This window comes from Molossus molossus, unplaced genomic scaffold (genome assembly GCF_014108415.1).
Source record: "Molossus molossus isolate mMolMol1 unplaced genomic scaffold, mMolMol1.p scaffold_m16_p_1, whole genome shotgun sequence".
Lineage (NCBI taxonomy): Eukaryota > Metazoa > Chordata > Mammalia > Chiroptera > Molossidae > Molossus > Molossus molossus.
Genome location: NW_023425344.1, coordinates 5,397,039 through 5,416,338, shown reverse-complemented (window position 1 = coordinate 5,416,338; position 19,300 = coordinate 5,397,039). Strand labels below are relative to the sequence as shown.

The following is a 19,300-nucleotide window of genomic DNA, read 5'->3' as shown; positions in this document are numbered from 1 at the left end:
AACAGGCTGAAAACCAACCAGCTAAGCTTCTGTCTCAAGAGGTTAGAAAAGGAATTCACATCAGCAAATCCAAGTGGATGCTATGAAAGATTAATGACGTTGGCAAACCCCTTGAGGCTGTATATAAAAAGAGAAGTTAATAACTAGCATTGGGAATTAAATGGATAGGTCCTAAAGCATTAGATAATAAGAATACATTATGCAGTAGATTTCAAAACTTTAGATAAAGTGAACAAATGTCTAGGAAGAAGAAAACTTACCAATACCGACATAAGAAAACAGAGTGTCTGGGTAGTCCCATTCCATGAAATGACTTGAGCATGCAATCTAAACCCTTCCGACAAAGGAAGTTCGAGGCCATGTGGCTTCTTTGCGAAAGACTGGCACCCACACCGTGCAAACGTTCCCAGAGGGGACACTTCCTGACGCACCGTATAGGACGAGCATCCGTGATGTCATAGCCTAATGAGAACTTGACAAGAAAGGAAAATCACAGGCCAGTGTCAGGAAGAAACAGAGCTAAAAACCCTACGCAGAGAACTAGCAAACAGTTCCCACAATAAACACAACAAAAAACACCAAGAGACGATCCGTCAAGATCCAGCTGGTTATTCCAGCAACACGAGACTGGCTTAGCGTTTGAGAGTCAGTCAGGGGAATTGACCATATATAGAGAGTACATTTTAAGAAAAAAATCATATGATTATTTTCATATATGCAGATGAGTCATTTGATAACATTCAATATTCATTTACAGTAAAATAAATAAATAAATAAATAAAATAAAAATAAAACTCTTGCCCTGGCAAGCTTGGCTCAGCGGTTAGAGTGTCTGCCCCAGAGACCAAAGGGTCGCAGGTTCAATTCCCAGTCAAGGGCATGTACCTGGGTTGCAGGTCATCCCCAACCCCGGTCAGGGTCATGCAGGAGGCAACCAATTAATGTGTTTCTCTTACATTGATATTTCTCTCTCTCTCTCTCTCTTTTTTGACCTCCCTCCATTCCACTCTCTCTAAAAATCAATGGAAAAATATCCTCGGGTGAGGATTAACCAAGAAAAAAACAAAACAACAAAAAGCAACTCTTAGCCAACTGAGAATAGAAAGAAATCTTCTTAAACTGACAAAGGTTATGTATAAAGACCTACAGCATCCTTTGTGCTCAATACTAAGGTGTCCGTAGGTTTTCCTCTGAGGTCAGGAGCAGGACGAGGTACCAGGGTCAGCACAGCCCAGGGGACCCAGCTAGTGCAGTAAGGCAAACAAACACATTTTTAAATAAAAAAACAATTGGAAAAGAGGAACCAAAACTGTCATCTTTCACAGGTGACATGAATGTATAAAACATCTAAAAGAATCTATAACGTGCCCTGGCTGGTTTGGCTCAGCGGTTAGAGCATCAACCTGCGGACCAGAGAGACCTGGATTCGGTTCCCACTGGGGGCACGTACCCCCCCCACCACCACCACCACCAAAAAAAGAATCTATAACGTAATTTCAGATTGAATGTATGCATTTAGCTAGCAGGGCCTACGGATGAAAGGTCAACATACTTGTACACTTTAACACTAACTGCAATTTTATTGCTCTTATAGAGAAGAAGGTCAATACACTAAACAATTTGTTCCAATGTAGAAAATGAAATTTATAAACTGTACCATTTAAAATATTATAAAAACCCATTAAATACCCAGGGGTAGGTCTAATTAGAGATGTGTAATACTTTTACACAAAAATATATAAACGACTATGGAGAGAAACTGAGCTAAGTAAATGGAGGGGTACTCTACGTTCAAAACCGGGAGACTCACTCTCGTAAAGGTGTTGATTCTCTCTCATTGACCCAGAGATGCAACACAAACCTAGTCCAACCCAAGCAGGTCTTGTAAAAATGGAAATGTCAGGCTGCTTCCAAACCCTACGTGGAAATGCAACGTGCTGAGGATTCGTGAGAGAAGCGCTCGCTACAGAGCGGCAGGGACTTCGGCTGTGGGTGTGCGAAGGGGGAAGACGAGCTCGGGGGGCTGGAAGCGAGGCGGCCGAAGCTGGCCCCCTCGTGTACGGACACTTCATCTGTGGCAGAGGTGCCTGGAGAGCTGAAGGGAAAGTGTCTTTTGAATAGACGACGGCAGGTCGTTGGGGCCACCAGGGGTCGGGAGCCCAGACCCCGGCAGGCTGTCTCTGGGTTGTAACTGGCCTGTGGGAGAGGCTCCAAGGGCTGGTCTGAGGAAGGCCAGGCCCCGAGAACCGGGCATGTCAATGCGCACCTCTGTGGCTGTGCTTGGAAAGTTAATGTGCAGTTTGTTTGAAATGCAATAATTCAGCCCTGGCCGTTTGCTCAGTGGTTATAGCATCTGCCCGCGGACCAGAGAGACCCGGGTTCGGTTCCCGCTGAGGGCATGTACCTCGGTTGCAGTTTGTTCCCAGCCCCGGTTGGGGTCGTGTGGGTGGCAGCCAGTCGATATGTCTCTCTCACATCGATGTTTCTTTCTCTCTTCCTCTCTCTCTCCCTCCCGCTCTTTCCGAAGATAAGTGCAAAAATGTCCTCAGGTGAGGATAAAAAAAAAAGAGAAATGCACAAATTCTGTGTGTTGCATCTTTCTGGAAGCGTGGATTCCTGCAGTGATCAGGAAGGAAAGGGGGGGTATCAGCTAGGAAAAGAACCCTTTTTGCTTACATGCAGCAACACAGAGTTTCTCCAGCTATAGCTTAGGTCATTGTCCCTACAGCGTAGCTGTGTCTGTAAAGCAGGCTGATTCTCAGGAGCTGGCGTCTGCATCTGCTGCCGCCGCCTCTCCTGGGGGAATGTCTGCGGGGTGGAGGCAGAAAGCACCGTCCACGGCAATGCTTCATTGACAGCAACACACCGACGCTTTCATTGCATCGGAAATGAGTCCGGATGCGCCTCGCCCCATCACAGAACCAGCCCCCGGTGGGTCGTAGCGCGACATGAGAGGCAGCCAGGCACACGGAACACCAGTTACACCATGTCAGGATGGGAGAGACTTCTTAAACAGGGGGAAGGACACCAGTGTAGAGGGAAAGGAACAGACCAATGGGACTACAGTAAAATGGAAGACTATTTAGCAAGAGAAAAACACCACCAGGGAGAGGCGACCCACAGCGAGCCAGGAACTGTGTGCAGTGAGCGGCACAAAGGCCCCTACGCAGAGCTCGTAAGCGCTCCCACAGATCGGGAAGAAAAAGGCAGAAAACCCCTCACACGAACGGCTAAGAGGTCGAACAGGCGGCCACACCAGATGGCTGACGGGTACATAAAATTGCATGCATGATCATGGAAATGCAAGTGAAACCCACAATGGCTAGCGTTAAAAAGTCTGGTAATGCCAAATATTGGAGAATGTGTGGAGCTAAGGAGACCGCATACATCTCTCCTAAAGGCAAACAGGCTTTATCCACCGACACTGACCACGCAGCACTATGACAACACTGCACATAACATCCTTCGTCCCTGTGCGTGAGGGTCTTGAACAAGAATGTTTACGGCTCACTGTCAGTACTGACCCCAAACTGGAAAGCATAACATTTCTATCAAAAATAAAGTAGATAAATCATGGTATATCTACACTTTAGAAGACTACACAGCAATGCCTGGCTGGCGTGGCTCAGTGGTTGAGCATCAACCCCTGCACCAACAGGCTGCCAGTTCGATTCTCCATCAGGGCACATGCCCAGGTTGTGGGCCTGATCCCCAGTGGGTGGCATGCAGGAGGCAGCCAGTCAATGTTCTCTCTCATCTATGTTTCTATCTCCCTCTCCCTTCCTCTCTCTCTAAAATCAGTAAAGAAAACAAATTTTAAAGAAAGAATTTCACACAGCGATGAAAATGAACAAATTACTGCTACCTGCTACAACATTGGTGTATTTCATACAGTTCAGTAAGAGAGGTGAGACAGAGCCTCTGGTCACACACACTAAATCTTCGGTGACAGCAGTCAGGCTGAGGGTGCTCTCTGGGGAGGACGGGGGACAGTGATTCCGAGGGAGTACAGGCTGGGGCGACTTCTGGGTGCTGGTGTTGTACTTTGACTGTGGCTTGGGCTTGCACAGGTGTGCACATTCTGTGATGCAGATTTCCAGGGGTCTCTAGAATATCTCTTCCTGCATCTCTGATTGTCCCCAGAGAATGTTCTCCTCAGTCCCTTCTGCTTTTCATGAGCTGACAGCTGCTGCTGAAATTGGACTGCAGGAGAAATCTGGACGTCAGGCTCACTCCATGTGAGGGGTGACCCCTAACTGCTCTCCGAATGCTCGGCCCGCATCCCCTGGGGGAGGGGAGGGTGCGAGGGGTTGGAGTTATACAGGGTGGTGGATTGCAGCGGTACCGATGTGCGAGATGAGAGTCAGGTTCTCTGCCCTCCGCGCAATCCTGGTATCTGCACCCCTCACACTGGCCACCGGGGCCTGTCCGTGGGCCACAGATAAAACTGAGTGCCAGCCTGCGGGGGGCTGCAACCCCCAACCACTGCGACCCCACCCTCCCTTTCCCTGCAGCCTGCGTTAAACAAACAATGGTGGCGAGATAGTGCCCGGGGGACCCATTAGTACCCGTTGACGGAGCCCCTGGCCTGGCACTGAGCTCTCATGGACTCTCATCGTGGCTGGAAGTGGGGAAGCAGACACTGCACAATAAATACCGAGCGGGGTGCTTCCAGGAAGTGGTGGGTGCAAGGGGGAACAGAGGACCGACCGATGGAGCCACAAGTGTGATGGGAAGAGGCCAATGTCAGCAGGTGGTCAGGTGGCCTCAGCGAGGAGGTGGCGTCCCTGGGCCACGGGGACACAGCACCGCACACAGGTGGCTTCAGTGAGGAGGTGTCGTCCCTGGGCCGCGGGGATCACAGCACCGCACACAGGTGGCTTCAGTGAGGAGGTGTTGTCCCTGGGCCGCAGGAGCCCAGCACCGCACACAGGTGGCTTCAGTGAGGAGGTGTTGTCCCTGGGCCGCAGGGACACAGCACCGCACACAGGTGGCTTCAGTGAGGAGGTGTTGTCCCTGGGCCACGGGGACACAGCACCGCACACAGGTGGCTTCAGCCAGCAGGAACTATGCTGTCAGAGTTCTGGAGGCCAGGCGTCCAAACCCCGGGTGTCGGCAGGGTGGGTCCCTTCCGGGGCTGGGAGGCGGGGTCTGTTCCGTGCCTCTGTCCAGCTTCTGGTGGCGGCCAGCATCTGCCTCTATCTCCAGTTCCCTTCTTCCTCTGTATCTGCACATGGCTCCTGGACAAGACGCCGGTGTGACCCCGCCTTACCTTGATGACATCTGCAAGGACTTCCAAACCAGGTCGCACTAGCGGGAGGAGTGAGGCTGAGCTGGGACAGGGAGACAGCAGGGAGTCGGCTTATGGGGCGGGGAGGGCCAAGGGCTCTAGAGACACAGAACCGCCGGCGGACACCTGGTCACCAGTAATCCCGAGGCTGGGCACCGAGGGAGGAGGCAGGGCAGGAGGTGGGTTCTAGGTCGAGAGTGGCCACTCAGGCATGTGGGGTGCTTGGTGCAGCATCACAGGCCTGGGATGCCAACCGTCCTGGTTTTCCTGGGGCTCGGGGGTTGCCCAGGACACACGGCTTTGGGGGCGAAAATTGGGACGGTCCCTGGCAAAGTGGGTGAGTTGGTCCCCACCTCCTCACTCACCGCCGGTTCCATCGTCAGCGGCTTATTTCCCTGTCGTCTCCAGCGAGAACGGTCAGCGCTGGCTGACAGCTCCCTCCGCCGGCCGTACAACCCGCAGGCGCAGGGCACGAGTGTGCGGGGTGTTGCTACCGTGCCAGGCGTGGTCCGTGCCCTCCACCACTGCCACGCCACCTCCCCACTGTGTCATTTCCTTACTAGCTTTTTGTGAGATGATCGTAATCAGCCCCCATGGGTAGGAGGAGCGATAGGCTCGGGAAACTGACCATTTTAACTGTCTCTCAAGTGAGCACACCTGAGGCAGCCTCGCGTGTGGTAAACTTATTCCCACGGCAACAGGAATAGACAGAAATTGTTGCCCTTGTTTTATAGAGGAGGAAGCTGAGGCGAGGAGAAGCTAATGCCCTGACCAAGGTCACAGGTGGGACAGCAGGGCTCCGGGACTCGAGTCTTGCATGTGTCTCCCTCTCGCGCACTTCTCCCGAGCAACCATGTGTCCATTTTCCCCAGGCCAACGACTCAGACTGGCCCCCTCCCTTTGCACCTGAAGCATGTTTGCCTTTCTGGTGGAGCAGAGAAAGCTGCCCTGGCCGAGACGCAGAGAATCAGGCCCTTCACCACTTCTGTTGAGGAAGGTCCCCGAAGGCTAGCAACGGGGTGACTCCGGTCTCACTGGAACCCCACTGGTTGTGCCTGAAGCGTGTCGGGAACTCCGCTGGAAGCATGGGGAGGCTGAGGCAGGAAAGACCTTTGGACGCCCTCACTGTTCAGTGGAAAATTAGGCAAGAGTCGGTGCTAACGATACCGACGTGTACAGTGTTCACAGTGGGTGAGCATCAGCAACCCTGGAAGTTTGGCTCTGTTCTTGTTTCCATCAGCGGACAGAGAAACCAAGGCTGAGAGGCTGACTCTCGTCCCTGGGCCGCCAGCTTGAGGCTGCAGGGCGCCCCCGGAGGCAGTGTGACCCTGGGCGGGGGCGGGGGTGCTCCAACCAAGCCATGACCCTCCTGGGTTAATGCCGACATCTGTCAGCCTCTGAAGGGCTGAAGAATAACCCAGCCCAGGGGTGGGTGGAAAACAGGTTTTCTTGACACTGACAAGGAGTCGTTATTTTTATTAACAGACCCTCTGTGTCTGCAGTATATTATGTTTTCAAAACATTTTTTTTATCATCACCCGAGGACATTTTTTGATATTTTGTTCAGATAGAGTGAGAGTGAGAGAGAGAGAGAGAAACATCAATGTGAAAGCGACACATCGAGTGGTTGCCACCCACACGACACAACCAGGGCTAGGGACAAACTGCAACCAAGGTACGTGCCCTTAGCAGGAACCGAACCTGGGTCTCTCCGGACCGCAGGCCGACGCTCTAACCGCTGAGCCAAACTGGCCAGGGCTGTTTTCAAAACATTTTTATAACTTTTATGCAAAATATCAGTCATAAGCTTCTAACTAGATACATTTATCTCAAAGGTTATGAGGTCCTATGTGGGTGACTTAGTCTATAAATGCTATAAAGTGAGCACGACAGAATCTGCCAAAACAAAGTTCCAGGATTCACGCAAAGAGGCCCTATGAGCTGCTGGGAAAGTTCAAATTCTAGAATCAGAGCTAATCTATTGGGCAAATTAATCTCTTTGGGCATCTCTGGATGTCACTTGATGATTTGGAAAGTTATTCAACTTCTCTGTGACTCAGTTTCCTAATATTTAAAATGGGGATAATAATAGCACATTTACTTATAACTTTCTGAACCACCACCACCATCATCACCATCATTGTAACCATATGACCATCACCACCACAATCACCATCTCTGCCTCTACTATTACCACCACCATCATCACCACCACCATCATCACTATCACCACCACCATCATCACCACCACCACCACCATTCCCATCATCATCAACACCACCACCATTACCATCATCATCACCACCATCATCATCACCACCACCACCACCATCATTACCATCATCATCACCACCATCATCACCACCACCACCATTACCATCATCACCACCACCATCATCATCACCACCACCATCACCACTACCACCATCATCACCACCACCATTACCATAATCATTACCACCATCACCACCACCACAACCACTATCACCATCACCAGTATCATCATTATCACCACCACCATCACCACGACTACCACCATCATCACCACCACCGCCATTACCACTATCATCACCACCACCATTACCATCATCACCACCACCATTACCATCATCACCACCACCATCATCATCACCACCACCATCACCACTACCACCATCATCACCACCCCCATTATCATAATCATTACCACCATCACCACCACCACAACCACTATCACCATCACCAGTATCATCATTATCACCACCACCATCACCACGACTACCACCATCATCACCACCACCGCCATTACCACTATCATCACCACCACCATTACCATCATCACCACCACCATTACCATCATCACCACCACCATCATCATCACCACCACCATCACCACTACCACCATCATCACCACCCCCATTATCATAATCATTACCACCATCACCACCACCACAACCACTATCACCATCACCAGTATCATCATTATCACCACCACCATCACCACGACTACCACCATCATCACCACCACCGCCATTACCATCATCATTATCACCACCACCATCACCACGACTACCACCATCATCACCACCACCACCATTACCATCATCATCACCACCATCATCATCACCACCACCATCATCACTATCACCACCATCATCACCATCACCACCATCACCATCACCACCACCACCATCAGCAGCACCACCAGGGTCACCATCATCAGCTTTCCTCTTCTGTGAAGTCACCTCCCAGCCATGCCAATGGATGGGATGACTGTGCCCGGGGAAGCATGGGCACTCTGTGCAGAGTGCGGGGAATGGTGCTGCGGCCGCCATGCTGTCTTTGTCCGGGTGAAACAGCGGGAGGTGCCGGGACCAGCGTCTCCCTCGAGGAGACAGCTCCCTCACAGCGCATGCTTCCTTCACAGGCATCGCCCTCAGTGCGCTCCCCATGTACCTGAGCGAGATCTCGCCCAAGGAGATCCGCGGCTCTCTGGGACAGGTGACGGCCATCTTCATCTGCATCGGGGTGTTCACCGGGCAGCTGCTGGGCCTGCCTGAGCTGCTGGGCAAGGTAAGTGTGGCTCCCCAGCCAACGTGTTTGTTCTCATCTTATGTCACCGTCTCAGCCCCTGTGTCCCTTGCAGGACAAAGGGTAGACAGACGTGAGCCCTTCCTGCAGAAGCGTGTCCCTATGCCTCAGAATTCCTGAACACGCAAGCCTTTCACTTATTATTGGAGAAAAGTTCTTGTTGAGTGCCTTTGGTTGGATTTGTTTATTTTTTAGGACATAAGGAATATATAACAAACTCTAATGTTACAGAATGTTCAAATCCTCCTACCCCACAGCTATGGTTAACAGCTCAATTACAATTCATTTAGGCTTTTGCAAACCTGGTAAACCTATATCGTTTTATAGATGGCATCATGCCATCCACGTCGTTCCGCCGTTGCTGTTTTCACTTAAGGTATTTTGGGCATCTTTCCGAGATGTTCTGCGTAGCTCTACCTCACTCTTGGGGCTCTCTTCCCTGCGTGGTAGGTAACTGCATGGTCTTCTGCTTTCTTTCTCCTTGGGAAGCGGGAGGCCTGCCTTTGAATTGCGGCCCAACAATTTACTTGCCGTGAGGCCTTGGCGAGGAGCAGCGCCTTACTTAGGTTCGAGTGGGGCAGGGTGGGATCGAGGAAGGCTTCCCGGAAGAGGGGGCCTCGAAATTGAACCCTGAAGGCTGAGCAGGGTTAGGCAGGCGATGATGGGGTTTGGAGAGAAGACACTGCAGAGAAAGGGAGTAACTGGAGAAAACAGCCCTGTGTGAGGATCGTGAACGGCTTGGGGGCCGAGGGGTGCGCGTGTGTGGGGAGCATGAGACGCGGCCCCCGCTCACTGAGCGGCAGCGGAATGGGGAGCCCCGGGCCGCACTAGCAGGGGAGTGACTCCGCCACATCTGCGTCAGAGGTGCTTTGGGTGAAAGGGAGGAGAGGGCCCAGCAGGGGGCGTGATGGGTGTGTGTGGTAAGGGGAATGGAGGGCAACTGAGGCAGCGGGCCGGGCCGGGGCTGGAGAGCCGGGGGCCTGAGTCCAGGACTTGCCTGAGTATCCGACAGGGGTGGGGAAGGGGCCCAGCTAGGATGCTTCCAGGGGTGCAGGGGCCTTCCCTTGTCCTGCGCACGAAGGCCAGCAGGGAGGGGGAGACGGAAGCAGGAGTGATGGTCAGATGTCCTGGAACAGAGCCTCTGCCGCACCCCTGCCCGCAGCTGAGTCTGGGTGGAGGCGGGCGGAGGCCCACCCGGGAAATGCACTTTAATAAAACTCCAGTGCACAGGCCCAGACTTTACGTCAAATACTCGTCTGTTACGCCGTGCAAGTCCTCACGGCCACTCCGTGAGCCTCCCGTGCCAGCAGTGCACGGAGGTGAGGCAGAGCGCTAGGACGGACAGAGGCTGGGGCGGACACCAGGACCCGAGCGTGGGGTTCGTCTTACACAGCCCGGAACCGAACGTGCTGGGTCTCTGGGACTTCGACACCGGTCCTGCAGAGTGGGTTCGTCCCCGCACCAATTCATCCCCATCTGCCTGGACATAGGACACAGGCGAGGGGCTCGGTCCCACAAGACTGTCCCCACTTCAGATGCCACTGGCAAGCCCAGGTTGTCACTGGCCTTCTGACCGACTGGCTGTGAATCAGAGGTTCCCACAACCTCCTTCTTGGGTCTGATTCATCTGCTGCGGGGCTCACGGAAGTCAGGGTACCAGGTTACAAGTCGCCAGTTTATTATAAAGTGACATAACTCAAGAGAGACACCCGGACGAGATGCACAGGACAGGGAGTGGGGGAAGGGCGCCAGGCTCCCGTGCCCTCTGCGGGTGCCAGTCTCCCAGCACCTCCGCGTGTCCCCACCCAGGAAGCTCTCCAAACCCTGTCCTTTTGGGCTTTTATGGAGCTTTTGTTACATAGGCACGGTTGGTGAAATATGACCCAGAGGTTGGTGTGGGGCTGAAATTTCCAACCCTCTAATGACCCGGTTGGTTCCCTTGACCTCCATCCTTAGGTGCTTTCCAACAGTCACCTCCTTAACTAAACTCAGGTGTGGTTGAAAGGGGTTTGTTATAAATATCAAGATACCTTTATCGCTCCTACGGCTTGGGAAATGCCCTGGGTTTTAGGAGCTCGGCACCAGAATTGGAAGACCAAATACATAGTCTTACTGTAAGTCATGGTATTGCAGTGAACCCCTGGGTGAGGGGGACCCAGGGCCCCTGTGTGCCTGAGCCCAGGGACCTAGAGCCAGCTCCTGCCTCGTTCAGGGAAGTTTTCGTAAGTCGAGGAACCAAGCATGGTGGCCGTGTGGTGACAGGAGGGGTAATGGAGCTGGTTGGCATTGATCCTTCCAAGATTTTTTGGAATGTTTTGCCAACTGTTTTCATTGTGGCAAGAGATGCATAACATTAGGTTTGCTGTTTTAACCGCTGGCGAGTATACAGTTCATAGCATTAGGTATGCCTTGATATTTCAACGGGTCACCTCAGAGGCACCTGCTGCTGACCTTTTGTTATCAACCCTTTGGGGATATTTCTTCTTCTCTTTTGCAAAAAATGAAAACAACTAAGACTTGACCTTGGAGGCCGTGACCTGCACAAGCCTCCAAGTTAACGTGAGTGTGTAGTTCACGCGAGCGTGTTAGAAATGTCTCCTTACCCAAGTGAGGTTCCAACGAGACTCTTTTGCCTTTTGTTTTTAAAGCTATTTTAAAATTCTAAAAGTAAACATGATGCGTGTGACAATAAAAACAGTATAACGATTACAGCCTCAGCTCCCTAAACATAAAAATAGTCAATGAATACACTGCCGTCCTCCAAGCGTAGAAATGAGTGTGTGTGTGTCAGCAGAGTCTGGCCCTTTTCTTTCTTGAGCCAGTTCCCAGTTGCTCATCACTCGAGTCCTCTTTCATGAACCCAGGCCAGGTGGTCTCTCCATCTGGATGCTGTCTCAGCCCCGTCGGGGTGGCTTGTAAGTGACGGAAGTTTAGTCCCCAGGATTCTGGAGACTGGGAGGCAGAGACGAGGGTGCCGGCATGGCCAGGTTCTGGTGAGGGCCCTGCCCCTGACTTACGGACAGCCACCTTGTCGCTGTGTCCGCTCAGGGGGAGACAGAGATCATCTCTCTTTTGTCTCTTCTCATAAGGTCACTGACCCCATTCCCGAGGGCCCTGCCCTCAAGACCTGATCACCTCCCAAAGGCCCTGATTCCATGACGTGGAGGGTTAGGATTCTAACATGTACGTTGGAGGGGACAAACGTTGGAGGGGACAAAAGCATTCCATCCATCCATATCCCCGGATCTCCCTGACACCTCTGTCTTCTCTCTCCGTTCACTCATCTGGCCCATCTGCTGGCCACTGAGCTGGACGTTGGAGCTGTAGCTTTGAGCGGTGAAGAAGGGACTGGATGGCCAGCCAGTGGGGAGAGGCTAGGAGCTTGGCTGAGGGCGGCAGCCGCGGGCAGGGACAGGTGGGTGAGATTGCCCAGTGAGTGATGGGACGGGGTGTCTGAGGGAGGCGGAGCCAAGGACGCCTCCTGGTGTTTGGCAGGTCACCCAGGTGGAAGGGGTTCCAGACACTAAGACAGGGAGCCCTGCTGGAGAAGCAGCTTCGCAGAGCATGGAAGATAGGGTCACGGACATGAACCGCCCAAGTGCAGAGGTTGGTGCGGGGGGGGGGGAGGTTGTCATTGCTCAGGTGGGGATGCACTGCCCCCATGGCTTATGTCCACTTTGTTCCTTTACAGAAACATTTAGTGCTCAGCTTAGAACACTTAGAAAATATAAAAAAGGAAGTAACGTCACTTGAAAGTCTTAACATTTCGGTTTCTTTCTTTCTACGTTTCTGTTGTGGGCAGTGGGGGTGGTACCGGTGGGGTCAGACTGGACCTGGGCTCAGCAACCTCGGTACTTGAGTTCTGGCTGGGAGAGGGTTCAGAGCCAAGACTCAGACTATAAGAGATTGGTTTAGAAAATCTTCTACAGAGGTAGAAGTAATTCATAGAAGAAATGGGCTTAGGAAACAGGTTATAGGGGCAAAGGAAGGGCCCTTGGAGCTTAGCAGCGGGGAAGGTAAAGGTGACTCACCTGGGGGGGGGGGGGGAGAGGCCGGGAGCAGGGAGAGCGCGGGGTCCTCCTCCTAGGGGTTCTAAGGGGAAACTTTGGGGGAGCTCCCAGGGGAAGTTCTCAGTGGAAGATTCAGCAGCTTTCCAGGTGAGTCCTTCCAGGGTCTAGGTCTCCACTGATTGATTGGTTGGTCGGCGCCAGGCAGGGGGTCATTAGCCAGTGCAGCTGGTCCTGAGGTCCGCCCTGGTGTCAGTTTTCTGGGCCTGGAGCTGAACTACAACTGAGGCCCAGATGTCTCTCTAGGGAGGAAAGGTCAGGGGTCCACACCAAAGGACAGGAGCTAGGCTAGGGGAGGAAAGGTCACCCTGGGGATGAGGTCCCACCCCACACTTGTCCTTGGCTAGGCACCTGGGGCTTTTTGCCCTGGTGATCTGTACCTGGCCCGTGTCCTTGCTCTGTTCATGTCTACCTAACTGCTCTCTGTATACCTGTTATGCAGTAGAAATAATACTGTGTTTAACTTTGTTTTTCTTTAAAAAATGTCACTTATGATCATATCAAAAGCATCTCCCCATGTCCCCAAGCTTCTCTGTACACACGTTTATGTAGCATTAGCAGCCTATTCCCTCGCACAGGTGCACAGCAACGACTGGCCATTACTGAATGCCTCTCTCTTCCCGAGTGTTGACTCGTGTGGATAACAGTAAAGCAAATACCTGGCTGTAAACGTGTAACTCCTTTCTGTTTCCTCGTTTAATTTTTATGATTGTGATGCATCCATTGTGCACCCATTGAACACAATAAGGAAGAATTCAGGAAATTAAAATTTCTGTATCTTATCATTTCTGGATATACACTAACAGTTTAAATTTTTTTCCAATTACTTTTTCTGCATATAACTTACACACACACACACACCATTTGGTTCGTTCTATTTATAAGTCTGATGATTATTTTACAACATTATATTGTCATTAAAATTATTTGTCATCACCTGACTGGTGTGGCTCAGTGGATTGAGCATCCTCGTTCGATTCCCAGTCAGGGCACATGCCCAGGTTACAGGCTCGATCCCCAGTGAAGGGTGCAGGAGGCAGCCTATTGATGTTTCTCTCTCATTGATGTTTCTCTCTCTCTTAAAAAAAAATCAATAAAAACACATTTTTATAAAATTATTTGCCATGACAATTTTAATAATTGTACAATATTCTATTTTATGAGTTACTATAATTTGTTTCTTTGTTCTTTTATTTGCTTGACATTTGGATCATTTCCAGGGTTTATTAAAACACTGCAATCTGCACTCTTTGGGTGAACAATTTTCTACATAAATCATTATTCAAATCTCTCATTATTTGTGTAGTTCAGTGTCCAAGAAGTGGAAGCAATGGGTCCAAGAATATCGATTCATTTAAGGCTTTTGTACATATTATCACACTTTTCTCAGACTGGATGAGTGTCTCAATTTACTTCCCACCCACAGTATTAAAGAGTACCACTATCCCTTGTCATCCATAGCATCTAAGTGACCCTTTGATATTTGATAGGCAAAAATAGCATAGTAGTACATTACGATAGCTTTATTTTTCCTTTGCCTATTAGCAAGATTGGATGTATTATAAGGATATTTGTTTTCTGTTGTTGCTATAATAAATTACCACGACAGAGACTAAAATTTATTCTGTCCCATCCCTGGAGGCCAAAAGTTCAAAACCACTCTCACTGAGACAAAATCAAGGTGTCGAGAGGGCTGTGCTCCCTCTGGAGGCCCTAGGGGACACTCGGACCCCTGCCTCTGCTGGCTGCCGGTGGCTGCAGGCATTCCTTGGCTTGTGGCCACCTCACTCCAGGCCCTGTGGTCACACTGCCTTCTCTTCTCGCTGTCATCAAATGTCCCTTTGTCTTACTCCTATAAGAACACCTGTGATTGCATTTAGGGCCCACCCAGATAGATAACCCAGGGTGATCTTCCCATCTGGAGATCCTCAAATGCAAAATCTTTTTTTGCCACATAAATTAATATTTGCAAGTTCCAGGGGTTGGACTGTGGATATCTTTAAGGAGGCCATTACTGAGCTCACCACAATACATTAGTTTTGAGACACTTCTTTTGTATTCTGTTTATTCACGTACTTTGCTTACATGTCTATTGGAATATTAATGAGTCAGTAATTTTTACAACCTCTTTTGCTATTAAGGATGTTAACCCTTTGATATACAGTATTTATGGCAAACATTTTATAGGTTTTGTTTGTTTTTTATTTTCAGTTTTTGTTTTCCATGTGTGGATTATTAAAAGATATTGTTATGTAGCAAAGTCTTTTCCTTTGAGATTTCTTCCACTGGTTTTTAGCTGAGAAATATCTTTCCCTCTCAGGAATCAGGGAATCTTTATTTGTATTTATTTATTTGTGGATTATTTAAGGTATCAGATTTTATATTTAATTCTTCAAATCATTGGCATTATTTTAAAATACACCATGAGGCATTTAAATGTATCTCTATCTTTCTTACCACTTTTTCCTAAACTACTCATTAATTCAAACAAGCTCTTCCCTGTTGATGGTTAAGGTTCCCTTACGATACATTAAATTTATAATATATACGAATTTCTGCTCCGTGACCACTCACTTGGCTCCTTTCATACAGGGGCGGGCAAAAGGAGGTTGACAGTTTTTCATACGGAACAATATATAATACAAGAATAAATTATAATGCAAGAATAAACTCTGTGTTTCGTGTACTTGCAACTGTAAACCTACTTTCGCCCAGCCCTGTATTTCTGTTCCGGTGCCCACACTGTGTTCTCACTATCGCCACTTCATTATATGTTTGATACTGTCCCCACTAGACTTCACTTCAAGAACTGTGCCAGGAACGGCCACTTGTTTATTCTCCTGTGGGAGCTGCAAAACTATTTCCCCATTTTCCAACACAAAAATGTCACTAAAAATTATTTTTGGGCCCTGGCTGGTTTGGCTCAGCGGTTAGAGCATTGGCCTGCGGTCCGGAGAGACCCGGGTTCGTTTCCCGCTAAGGGCACGTACCTCGGTTGCAGTTTGTCCCCGGCCCTGGTTGGTCGTGCGGGTGGCAGCCACTCGATGTGCCTCTTTCACATCGATGTTTCTCTCTCTCTCTCTCTCTCTCTCTCTCTCTCTCTCTCTCTCTCTCTTCCTCTCTCTCCCTCCCACTCTGTGCAAAAAATGGAAAAATGTCCTCGGGTGAGGATTAAAAAAAAAAAAAAATTATTTTTGGAAGTGTGCTAAAGTGACGCATTAGTTTGAACCCAGCTGAGATTGTTTTTCATAATTCGCTATTTCCATTGAGAAGCACATTCTCCCTCCCTCTGCACTGAGATTTTCTTGTGTGTCCCTCCGTTGTTCTTATTACTGTTGTATCTCTAACTAGAGAATAGAAACTCCTATTCTCTTGTGAATTTCTTAGAGATGTTCTAGCTTGTTGCTGCTACTGGAGGTTTTTTTAAATTTTTTTTATTGTGTTTTCTAACTGGTTGTTAACAAAATATGGGAAAGCTATGATTGTATATGTTGATCTGGGACTTTTTTTTGCTTTCTAATAGTTTTTGTGTATTTGTTTGCTTACCTAGACAATTCAAATGAATGATTATTGATAGTATCTGCAAAGAATGATAATTCTCTCTCCTTTTTCGTAGTTACACCTCTTATTTCTTTTACAAATATTCATGTCTTATTGCATTGGCCACATATGTTAACAATGTTGACTATAGTGGGCATCTGTGTTTTTTTCCTCATTTCTTGGGAACACTTATTATATTTCACAACCAAGATAAATCCTATTCATTTCAAATGAATTAAGTATGTTAATTCTGATTCATTTGAAATGAATAGGATTTATCTTGGTAAGGATTATCTATCCCAACTTAATTTTTCTAGACTACCAGCTATGCATAAAATAGCTTCTGATTTTTATTAAGCTATTGATGCTTTCTTGGTAACTGGCAAATTAATTATTAAATATGTTACATTATTTGAGAGTCTTATATTAAAGCATTCTTACATTCCTGGTATATAGCTTTCTTGGTCATTGTGGAGTACTCTTTTTTTGTTTTTTAAATTTGATTCATTGGTATCTTGTTTAGACTTTCCATACTTATATCCACAGATAAGATTTGTCCAGAGTTTTTATCTTTTATTCATTCTAGAACAGATTATATAATATTAATTGGTATCAAAAGACCTCACTAGTGCACTGGACAGTGTGGCTCAGTGGTTGGAGTGTCAGCCTGTACACAGAAGGATCTTGGGTTTGGTCCCAGTCAAGGGCATGTACCTGGGTTGCAGGTTTGACCCCTGGCCCTGGTGGGTTAGGGAGTGTTCAGGAGGCAACCAGTCAATACATCTCTCTCACATTGATATTTCTCTCTCGCTCGCTCTTTCCTCCTTCCCTCTCCCCCTACCCCTCCCTCCCTCTCTTCCACTGTCTCTAAAAAATCAGTGGAAAGAATACCTTTGGGTAAGGGCTAACAAAAAATAAATAAAAATAAAAAAGACCTCACTAGTAAAACTGTTTCAACCTAGTCTTTTCAGGAAGAAATTCTTTGAGGAAATTTTATCAGTTTCTTTTTTAATTAACAATCTAACCTATTTTCTTCTCAGTCAGTTTTGTTCATTTTTATGTTTTCAATCAAGTCACTTACTTCCTTGAAACTTGTAAATATGTATGCAGAGAGGGATACAACTATGTAAGAACGTCTTTTGTGTCTATTCTTTGTATCATCTCTCTTAATTTAATTTGATAATTTGATTTTGCACTCTCTCTCTCTATCTTTATTGATCCTAATTTAATATTTAGGATTTTGTAGGTTCTTCAAGTTCATCTTTATGAAACATCATTTACTGTAGCTATCTGGAAGTCTTCAAGGATAGAACACTGGGTGGACATGCTTTGGCAATGCATATACTATAAATGTATGCTACAAGCTATACATCAGGGCGACTTCTGATATTTCTTTTTCCTTTTAATTGAATTTATTGGAGTTGACACTGGTCAACAAAATTATATAGGCTTCAGGTGCACAATTCTATATCATCTGCACACTGTATGGTGTGTTCACCATCCCAAGACAAATCTCCGTCATTCACCATTTATCCCCCTATGCCCTCCTCCACCTCCCCTAACCACCTCCTCCCAGCAGTCACCATACTGTTGTCCGTGTCCGTGAGTTTTTTCTCTTTTTTTCCTTTGTGCTCAGTTCCTGCACCCCACCACCCTGTCCCACCGCCCCTAACAGCTGTGAGCCTGCTCTCTATCTACGAGTCTGTCTCTATTTTGCTAGTTCATTTTGTTCATTAGATTCCACATGTGAGTGAAATCATATGGTGCTTGTCTTCCCCTGACTGGCTTATTTCACTCAGCACAATGTTCTCCAGGTCCATCCATGCTGTGAAAAGGGTAAGAGTTCCTTCTGTTTGACAGCAGAGTAGTATTCCACTCTGTAAATGTATCACAGCTTTTTTATCCACTCATCTACTGATAGGCACTTGGGCTGTTTCTAATTCTTGGCTATTGTACATAACTCTGCAGTGAACATAGGGGTGCATGTAGTCTTTCCAATAAGTGTTTCAGATTTCTTTGGATGACCTCCCAGAAGTGGAATTTCTGGGTCATAGGGTAGTTCCATTTTTAATTTTTTGAGGAAACTCCCTACTGCTTTCCACAGTGGCTGCACAAGTCTGCATTCCCACCAACAGTGCATGAGGGCTCCCTTTTCTCCACGTCCTCGCCAGCAGTTGTTGTTTGTTGATTTATTGATGATAGCCATTCTGACAGGTGTGAGGTGATACTCATAGTGGTTTTAATTTGCATTTCTTTGATGATTAGTGACATTGATCATCTTTTCAGATTGCTATTAGCCATGTGTATGTCCTCTTTGGAGAAGAGTCTATTCGGGTCCTTTGCCCATTTTTTAATTGGATTGTTTGGGTTTTTGATGTTGAGTTTTATAAGTTCTTTATCAATTTTGGATATTAACCCTTTATCAGATGTATCATTGACAAAAATGTTCTCCAATTTGGTGAGTTGTTTTTTTTCATTTCGTTGATGGTTTTCTTTGTCGTGCAAAAACTTTTCAGTTTGATGCCATCCCATTTATTTATTCTTTCTTTTGTTTCCCCTGCCCAAGGAGATATATCAGAACAAGTATTGCAGGAGAAATGTTCCAGATTTTATTGCCTATGTTTTCTTTTAAGATTTTTTACAGTTTCAAGTCTTTAATCCATTTTGAGTTCATTCTTGTGTATGGTGTAAGAAGGTGGTCTAGTTTCATTTTTTTGCATGTATCTGTCCAATTTTCCCAACACCATTTATTTAATAGGCTATCTTTACTCCGTTGTATGTTTTTGCCTCCTTTGCAAAATATTAACAGACTGTAAAGGCCTGGGTTTATTTC

General features: G+C 47.9%; 1 protein-coding gene across 1 annotated transcript in view; it reads left to right on the top strand.

Moving 5' to 3' along the window:
- The window catches only part of SLC2A9 (solute carrier family 2 member 9), a 121,973-nt gene that overhangs the window by 34,699 nt on the left and 67,974 nt on the right, over positions 1–19,300 (top strand). Inside the window, exon 6 of the mRNA XM_036278121.1 lies at positions 8,697–8,842. Within this exon, the coding sequence (XP_036134014.1) occupies positions 8,697–8,842 (146 nt within the window). The remainder of the gene's footprint in view (positions 1–8,696; positions 8,843–19,300) is intronic.